The sequence below is a fragment of the Babylonia areolata genome, chromosome 18 (assembly GCF_041734735.1).
Source record: "Babylonia areolata isolate BAREFJ2019XMU chromosome 18, ASM4173473v1, whole genome shotgun sequence".
In the NCBI taxonomy this organism is placed as follows: domain Eukaryota; kingdom Metazoa; phylum Mollusca; class Gastropoda; order Neogastropoda; family Buccinidae; genus Babylonia; species Babylonia areolata.
Window position 1 is genome coordinate 883,217 of NC_134893.1, and position 10,000 is coordinate 893,216.

General features: G+C 43.8%; 1 protein-coding gene across 1 annotated transcript in view; it reads left to right on the forward strand.

Annotated features, from left to right (window-relative positions):
* Positions 1-10,000, forward strand: part of LOC143293113 (fatty acid synthase-like) — a 67,969-nt gene that overhangs the window by 18,223 nt on the left and 39,746 nt on the right. Inside the window, exons 7-11 of the mRNA XM_076604021.1 lie at positions 968-1,172; positions 5,421-5,670; positions 6,143-6,370; positions 8,304-8,493; positions 8,988-9,217. Of these exons, the coding sequence (XP_076460136.1) occupies positions 968-1,172; positions 5,421-5,670; positions 6,143-6,370; positions 8,304-8,493; positions 8,988-9,217 (1,103 nt within the window). The remainder of the gene's footprint in view (positions 1-967; positions 1,173-5,420; positions 5,671-6,142; positions 6,371-8,303; positions 8,494-8,987; positions 9,218-10,000) is intronic.

Below are 10,000 nucleotides of genomic sequence, written 5' to 3' on the forward strand. Positions count from 1 at the left end.
GAGGGAGATGTGCATTGTGTGTGTGCAGGTATAGCAGCAGTGGCCAAGGTGTTGGTAGCGATGGAAGAGGGAGATGTGCATTGTGTGTGTGCAGGTATAGCAGCAGTGGCCAAGGTGTTGGTAGTGATGGAAGAGGGGGTTGATGTGCATTGTGTGTGTGCAGGTATAGCAGCAGTGGCCAAGGTGTTGGTAGTGATGGAAGAGGGAGATGTGCATTGTGTGTGTGCAGGTATAGCAGCAGTGGCCAAGGTGTTGGTAGTGATGGAAGAGGGAGATGTGCATTGTGTGTGTGCAGGTATAGCAGCAGTGGCCAAGGTGTTGGTAGTGATGGAAGAGGGAGATGTGCATTGTGTGTGTGCAGGTATAGCAGCAGTGACCAAGGTGTTGGTAGTGATGGAAGAGGGAGATGTGCATTGTGTGTGTGCAGGTATAGCAGCAGTGGCCAAGGTGTTGGTAGTGATGGAAGAGGGAGATGTGCATTGTGTGTGTGCAGGTATAGCAGCAGTGACCAAGGTGTTGGTAGTGATGGAAGAGGGAGATGTGCATTGTGTGTGTGCAGGTATAGCAGCAGTGGCCAAGGTGTTGGTAGCGATAGAAGAGGGGGTTGATGTGCATTGTGTGTGTGCAGGTATAGCAGCAGTGGCCAAGGTGTTGGTAGTGATGGAAGAGGGGGTTGATGTGCATTGTGTGTGTGCAGGTATAGCAGCAGTGACCAAGGTGTTGGTAGCGATGGAAGAGGGGGTTGATGTGCATTGTGTGTGTGCAGGTATAGCAGCAGTGGCCAAGGTGTTGGTAGCGATGGAAGAGGGAGATGTGCATTGTGTGTGTGCAGGTATAGCAGCAGTGGCCAAGGTGTTGGTAGTGATGGAAGAGGGAGATGTGCATTGTGTGTGTGCAGGTATAGCAGCAGTGGCCAAGGTGTTGGTAGCGATGGAAGAGGGGGTTGATGTGCATTGTGTGTGTGCAGGTATAGCAGCAGTGGCCAAGGTGTTGGTAGCGATGGAAGAGGGAGTGATGCCCCCCAACCTGCACTTTGACACCCCCAATCCCGACATCCCCGCCCTGCAGGACGGCCGGCTGTCTGTAGTCACTCAGTGCCAGCAGTGGCAGGGAGGCTACGCTGGCATCAACTCTTTTGGCTTTGGGGGAGCCAACGTGCATGCCCTGCTGCGGTCAGTGCTGTTGTGTGTCTGCCTGACACTCTGTGTGTGTGTGTGTGTGTGTGTGTGTGTTCGTTCTTTAGTTTTAGCGAAGAGCAAAACAGAAAAAGGTAGAAATCTACCAAAAAATGCATACCTAACATGCAGCAACATTTAACAGTAGCAATTCAATAATGATAATAATAATCAGAAACCATTAACACAATTCTGAAGTACATTAAAGGAATGTAGAAATAGGGCTATGAACCAATGCCTGTGAAAGTTCGACCATAAGAACCTCGTCAGAAATAATTTTCGAGAAATCATGTGCAGAGTAGTTGTTCTCTTTGAAATACTTGGCCAAGAAGGTACGTAACTGCTGACAGCGAGACAAACAATGAGGCAAGCTGACCTGCTTACAACAGATGCATGTAATATTTTTTACTATACTTTTTCTTCAGCGCATCAAGTTTTATACGAAGAAAGTAGAGGTTATTAATCTTGTATAGCAAGCTGATGGATTCGGTATCTTTTCTTTAATGATATTCTCGGGGAATTATGTCCCTTTATATTTAAAAAAAACAACCTTTTCCTTCCATCGGTTATGAAATCGACCCAATGCTGATTTTTCTAACAAAGTGTATGCCTCTTTTACGGAAAGATGGACATGTATTTTTGTCGATTTTTCTGAATCTTGTGCTCCTCTTTTTGCTGCTTTATCAGCAGTTTCATTTCCAAGAATGCCCACATGAGAAGCCACCCAACAAAAATTGAACTCAGTCCCTTTAATCTTCAAACAATGTACCAAATGATTTGTCTCAATAACTAAGTCAAGTCTTGTTTCAAGGCTAAATAATTCCAGAGCATAAAGTACTGATTTGGAATCAACAAAGAATGTTATTTTCGAGAAAACTATTTGATGGCTTACTAAGTAGTTCAGAGCTTGTATAATAGCAATTAGCTCAGCCGTGAATATGGAAAGATGTTTTCCAATAAAGTAAGATTTTTCAACTTTAAAGGCAGGAATATAGAAAACCGCACCAGCATTTTTGTCTTCAAGAACAGATCCATCTGTAAATATATGGAGATGGTTCTGATATGTTTCTGCTATATGAATTCTGGCATTACGTGTCATGATATTGATGTTTTCTTCCTTTTTTTGTTAAAGAATAACTGATATCAAAATCTGCTTTCAACATTTCCCAAAAAGGAACAGGAGTATGATGCAGTTTTGCAGCTAACTCTTTCATGTTAACATCAGATTCTTTTAACAAATTTGAAACGTAAGTTGCAACTGTTTCTTGTGATCAAACGGCTTTAGCTCTTTTAGGAAAATCCATGTCAGATCTTACTGTCAGTTCATCAGCAATGAAATTTGTTGTCACTGAAGTGTATTTCACAGTGAATTTTGCTGTTGCTAAATCACGATGTTTATTTAAGGGAAGAATTCCTGCTGTTTTGTATGTTTCCTGGCTGGATGCATGAGATGGCACTCCGAGGGCAATTTTGATAGCTTTACAATCTACACTTTGAATCTTTTGTAATAGATATTTAGGTGCACTGAAAAATATTTCATGTGCATAGGCTGTCTTAGATCTTACAAGGGCCATGGAAAGATGAATTTCTGAGTAACCTGCCCTTACGCCCACTGGCTGCACTGTGTTGGCCTCTGCCTTTTTGTGTGTGATTCTGCGGTTCCCCTGTTTTAATCTGCACATTTTTTGTATGTGTGTGTTCGTCGTTTTTCCAGGCCACCTAAAGTCGGAACAGTTTTATCATATTTATTTGCTTTTTAGAACAATTTGATATATAATATTCGTCATATCAGTGTTTCAATTTTCAAACTGACATAAATGAATGCTACTCACCTTACCCTCGTTATGGCATCAGCGACCATCTTCGTCCTGTCAACGATACTCTCCGTGTTTCACGTGCCCAGCCCTCTCTTACCGTCCGACCTCTGCTCTCGCACTGCTACTGGTGAACGTCAATTTCATCAGAGCGTTGCTGTCAAATATATCATGGCAAAAACAATTCCGACGACACGATGACACGACGCAGCGCATCATCAGCCTGGGCATCGGCAGAGCAAAGACAAAAAGAGGAACCAGAGCGGGCAGACTTCGCCGTTTGTGGACCTCTGTCCCCTGCACTGGTCGTCATGTCTCCGATGTCAGCCCTGTTGCTGCTGTGACTGTCAATGACAACCTCAACATTTATGTTCAAGCTGACTCCTTTACTTCCCGTGACACTGTCCTCTCTGACACTGTTCCAAAATGTGGTGTATCTCCCGTGATTGGCTCTGCTTTGCTTTCTACCCCTTCCACACCTGTCTCAACTCCCGGACCTTTCTCTGCCTTCTCACCGTCCTCCACTGCTCAGTCACCATCGTCTCCTTCCATTGCCTGTCTGTCTGACACACCTGCTTCACCATTAGATTCCTCTCAGCCTGCCTCTGATCTCATTCATGCCTGTCTGTTCAATGCTCAGTCTGTCTGCCCTGATCAAAAGACTGACTATATTTCTGACTATATTTTTGAAAATAACTTTGATATCGTATTTTTCACCGAAACCTGGCTGAAATTACAAGGTCATGAACCCAAACTTAAACAAATGACCCCTCCTGGATACAAAACCAAGTCACTTCCTCGACTGTCTTGTGGAGGTGGTATCGCCATTGTCTACAGAGACATCTTGGAGTCTTCCCTTTCCTTCTCCCATAACCACACCTTTCCACATGATACTTTTGAAATGCTCGAAGTCACTCTCAATGTCCCCAGTCACTCAATCATCTTCTGTTGTCTCTATCGACCTCCTCCTAGTCGTAAAAACAACCTAACGTCTTCTCTGTTTCACGATGAGTTCCGAACACTACTTGATTACTACAACCTTCGTTCTGGCAAACTTATCATCCTCGGAGACTTCAATTTTCATTTCGACAACCAAACTTCCACTGATGTCAAACGCCTATGTCTATCTATGTCCAATCATTCTCTCTCTCAGCTCGTTACAGAACCAACTCACAGATCTGACCATACGTTGGACTGGCTCATCACACGTGACTCTGATGCCATGATTGCGTCAGTGACTGTAACTGACGAACTCTCTTATGACCATTCTGCTGTCATATTCTTGCTTGATATTTCAAAACCTACCAGAACCAAAAAATCCGTTACTCGTCGCAACCTTAAATCCATCAACATTAACGCTTTTTCTTCTCAAGCTGCTGAACGCCTTTCCAAAATTTCTTCACGTACCCACGTCTCTACACATTACAGCACTGTCCTCTCTCAACTGCTGGATGAACATGCACCCCCCACTACCCGCATGCTCCCTGATAGACCTTCCGCCCCGTGGTACACACAAGACATTCGACTTGCAAAACGCAAACGTCGCCAGTTGGAACTGCGATGGCGATCAACAAAACTGAAAGTCCACAATCAAATCTTCCGAAAACAAATAAATAAAGTCAAACATATGATCTCATCAGCAAAGACAAACTTCTTTTCTTCTCAAGTTCTCGATGCCACATCCACCAAATCTCTTCATTCTATCATGTCAAATGTTGGTACTGCAAAAAAAAAAAGACTCCTCTTCCTTCTGCCTACACTTTATCTGAACTCCTCAATGTCTTTTCCTCTTTCTTTTTCGACAAAGTCCAAAATATTCGTACCATCTTAGACCAAATGCCTTTCCAACCTGCTCATCCTGATCCTGAATTCAACGGCACTCCTCTCCATTCCTTTAATCCAATGACTGAAACAGAAGTTCATGAAATCCTGAAAGAAATGACAATAAAATAATGTGAGCTTGATCCCATACCAGCCTCTGTCTTTTCCCAGTGTGTCTCACAGCTTCTCCCCACAATCACCAATATTGTCAACTCATCCCTTCTCACTGGAACGTTTCCACCCACTTTCAAAACTGCAATCGTCCGGCCTCTTCTGAAGAAACCCAACCTTGACGCAAACATTTTGAAAAACTATCGACCAGTTTCTAATCTTCCATTCCTGTCCAAACTCCTTGAAAAAGCTGTCCTGAAGCAGCTCAACAATCACCTTTGTTTCAACAATCTCATCCACCCATTTCAGTCTGCCTATCGTGCTGACCACAGCACCGAAACCACTCCCCTCCACATCCTGAATAACCTAGTTAGAATTTGATGATGGTGGAGAGTAACTTGACCGAGGTGCATTCCCACTTTCCCGGCCAAGAGGGCTGTAAGGCAACAGCAGCCACCAGATAGAAAACAGCCCCCCACAGAAAACGCTGTGTGTCCAGATCTAACCAGAAGGAGCGGCAGTGCCCCCACCCTGACGCCGCCAGCCGCCGCTTGCTGACCTACTGTGGTCGTACAGAGGAGAGTGTGCAGCGTGTGTTGGATGCTGTCCACACTCATGGCCAGCACGTGGAGCTACAGGCACTGCTGCAGGAAAGTGCTAACATGCCCACCTCCTCTCACCCCTACCGGGGATTCACCATTCTCAACGGACACCCTGATGCCCGCGCTGACCTCATTGAGGTGGGTGAGGTTTGTCATATCCTGGCTTTGTCGTTGAATTGGGTGACGTTTGTCATATCATATCACTGAGATAAGACAGACCTAACAGGTCAGGATGTCAGTCACCGTTTCCTCCTCATGGGTCAGAATTATTTATGTTCAGCAAAGTCACAAAAAGCAAGTGCACATCGTGCCACACTAATGATGTCATTTCAACAAGATTCAGCAGTCACTGGGTTAAACGTGTATTTTAGGATGCCTCTTTTAAAATGACCTCCTTGTAGTTTTCATGTGCTCTTTTCGTTATTCCTCCAGCAGCTTTTGAATGAGGTTCTATGAACTAGTGTATCACTTTCAGTGCTTTTTTGATTTCCCCCCAAGTTAATGATGTAATTGTGACTGGCTTCTTTAGGGATGACACAACAAGTTGCTTTTCCTTACAGTTTAGTTCAGTTTAAAAACCTGACCTTGAAGACTGACGATTCTGCCATTGTGATGACAGAAATGTGAGGACGGGCGCCCCGTGTGGTTCGTGTGTTCGGGCATGGGCACACAGTGGGCGGGCATGTGCAGAAGCATGATGGAACTGCCGGTCTTCAAACAGTCCATCTTGAAGGCTGACGCTGTGCTGAAAACGGTCAGCTTCAACCTGTATGACATGCTGATGACTGCTGATGACAAGACGTTTGATGATCCTGTCAACTCCTTCACAGGCATCGTGGCCTCACAGGTTGGTTACACTTGGTGTGTATTTGTGTGTTTTACTTCAGTCTGGTTAACTTCAGTACAGGTTGGTTACATCTGGTGTGTATTTGTGTGTTTTACTTCAGTCTGGTTAACTTCAGTACAGGTTGGTTACATCTGGTGTGTATTTGTGTGTTTTACTTCAGTCTGGTTAACTTCAGTACAGGTTGGTTACATCTGGTGTGTATTTGTGTGTTTTACTTCAGTCTGGTTAACTTCAGTACAGGTTGGTGTCACAACCCGTAAGGGGTTGCCCATGAACCCCCACCCCTTCCCAGACTAGCTAACGTCCCGACAACACAAACACAGAGACACAGAAGAGTTCAGCTCGTTGCTTTACTGTGGTGATGCAAAAAATACATAAATAAATACCCGCCACAAAACAAGGCATTACAAACCAAAAAATACCCTTTGTCTAAACACAGCACAATTCTACAAGTTACAGTCACTGCAGCAGTGCTGCTCAACCCCGCTGCCAGAGTTCAAACGTGCTGACAGCTGAAAACGGACAAAACTTGTAGCTTGATGGCTGCAGCTGGTCGGCAAGAGGGACAGTGGGAAGGTGGGAAAGGGGTAGATGGAAGTATGGAGTGGGAGTGGGAACGGGAACGGGAGTGAGGGAGTTTCCACGCTTGTGTTCTGGGGACCCGTCGAAGGCAGCGGCACGAAGGGGAAGAAACACCGGAAAAACCTGTAACACCCCATTGGCTCTGTAGACTGGTTTTTTAAACCAGTTGTAAAAGTATACCCCACCCCCCTTGTCTTCCTTAAGCAATATACATTGCGCTAAACAAGGCAATAACAATATTCAAGTTTCAATGATACTAGTTCTGAATAATTGAAACGGCACCAGTCAGGCTATATCACATTTCCAAAAACAAATTTGAAACAATCTGAGCTGAATATTATTATGGCAAAAATGTTACACCTAAACACAACAAATTTACTAATTCCCCCCTATATTTAGAAGTAAAAGAATACTGTATTTAAAAGATATCCACTAAAAAAAAAAATCACACTAACCTTACAAACAACCTAAACCTCACTCTTAATCACAAGTCACATCACTAAATGTTACGACAACAAACACAGACTCCCTCACCTGTCACCAGGCACGTCACTGGCCCAGAGTGAAACAGACAAATACAGAAGAAGGGGTGACAAAGGGAAACGCCCCCACTACTTCATCGACGGCGCCCTACAGCACGCACGCTGGAACGGCGACCCGTCTCTCTGCGAAGCTTGGCCTCAACAGCCCAGAGCAATCTCTCTCTCCTAACCAGATTGACTCCTGAACTCGCTCAGAGTTCGAAAAAAAAACCGTTCAGGAGAAGGGACATGCCACACGTGCAAAAGCACGAAGGAGAGAGGGAGGTGAAGGAGAGGGATGGAAAGAGGGGGAGAATGGCGAGAGAGGAGAAAAAGGGGGAGAGAGGAGGAGAAGGGAGAGAGAGAGGGGGGGAAAGAAGGGAGAGAGAAAGGGGAAAAAGAGAAGGGGAAAAAAAATGTAGACAGGCATGCACGCAGATCGCCCACGAGCCGTGACAGTTGGTTACACTTGGTGTGGACTTGTGTGTTTTACTTCAGTGTGGTTGACTTTAATCAGATGAGAAGCCGCCTTGTTGTCCACAAATACATATGAACAGATACACAGTCACACACACACACAGTTAACTGCATTGAGTGCCCACACAACACACTAACAACTAAGAAATCGAAATGCTATAATATTGATCTGCAATATTTATGACTTATTTTGTTCTCAACAATAGTTTCTGATCCATTATAAATAAAAGCAGTTTGAGTGAGCCTTTGATTTGTGATGAAACACAATCTTGAGAAACTAGTGGAATAGAAATAGTTTACGTCACGCCTCAGCAGTTCACAGTTAAATGTTAAGACTACTGTTCACTTTGCAGGTTGCACTGATTGACATACTGACTCTGCTGAACATTCGTCCTGACGGCATTCTGGGTCACTCCACGGGGGAGATTGCCTGTGGATACGCTGATGGCTGCATGACCTTTGAAGAAACGATTCTGTGTGCGTACTGGAGGGGCAAGTGTGTCCGGGACGGAAAGCTTCCTGAAGGAGCCATGGCCGCTGTGGGTGAGTGGCTTTTTCTTTTCTTCTTTGTTTCACCCCAACACTCCAGTTCCAGGGCTGTGCATGCTGAGAATGTTCTTTTTGTCATTAGCAACCAAATCTTGACATGATCATGAGATGATTAATGTGTTTATTTGATTCTGCATTTGACCTTCTACACGTGAGGGGATTATGGTACTGACAGGTGTGCACATAAATTGAAGAGGAAGATTGGAAAGATCTCCACCCTTAACTTACCAGGCACCAGTACTGGAATCAAACCTTGCTTTAGTAACCATTGTTTGGCTGTCGCTCATACTATGTAAACACATTTGTAGTACATGTCCCGTCTGAAGTAACAGCACACACAAAGAAAAACAAAAAGATATTCTCATTATGGGAAAAGCTAGCTTGACCCTTCTTAAAGTTAAAACGAAGACATGAATACATCAAGACAAAAAACCAAACCAAAAAGCCCACCAAAACACACCTGTGTTGAAAAAGCCATGTGTGTTCAGGACTGACGTGGGAGGAAGCCAAAGCTCAGTGCCCCCCAGGTGTGACCCCAGCCTGTCACAACGCTGAAGAAACGGTGACCATCTCAGGACCCAAGGATGCTGTCAATGCCTTTGTGGAGAAACTGAAGGAAGAGAAGGTGTTTGTTCGTGCTGTCAACACTGGCGGCATCGCTTTCCACTCCAAGGCCATGGAAGTTGTGGGTCCTGAGTTCAGGAAGAAACTGGAACAGGTCAGCACTGCTTCATGCATGCTGCATACAAAGAGATCAGCAGGAATGAAATACTTTGGATATGCTTTAAGCTCTGAAATCTGATCAAGCAGATATTTTGTCATTCTGGGGAATAATTTTGTACATTTTTTTAAAGACAGTAAACTGTCGGCAACAAAAATGTTTGCCAATTTCCAAATCTTTCCCAAAACCAATCATACAAAAACAAAACAAAAATCCAACCAAACTCTTCGTAAAATTAGCTGACTTGATATCTTCCATTCCAGAAAGTGTTCTGCAGAGCGTCTTTCTGACTTGTGCCATTGTACACTTGTCCTCAATCTGTAAAATGAAAATGATGATGTATTAATGCTGTATGATCCATTAACTACTGAGTCACTTATTGTTGTGATACACTGTCTTGTCCTCAATCTGTAAAATGAAAATGATGATGTATTAATGCTGTATGATCCATTAACTACTGAGTCACTTATTGTTGTGATACACTGTCTTGTCCTCAATCTGTAAAATGAAAATGATGATGTATTAATGCTGTATGATCCATTAACTACTGAGTCACTTATTGTTGTGATACACTGTCTTGTCCTCAATATGTAAAATGAAAATGATGATGTATTAATGCTGTATGATCCATTAACTACTGAGTCACTTATTGTTGTGATACACTGTCTTGTCCTCAATTTGTAAAATGAAAATGATGATGTATTAATGCAGTATGTTCCATTAACTACTGAGTCACTTATTGTTGTGATATCACTGAACTCAATGATGTTCAAAAGAAAA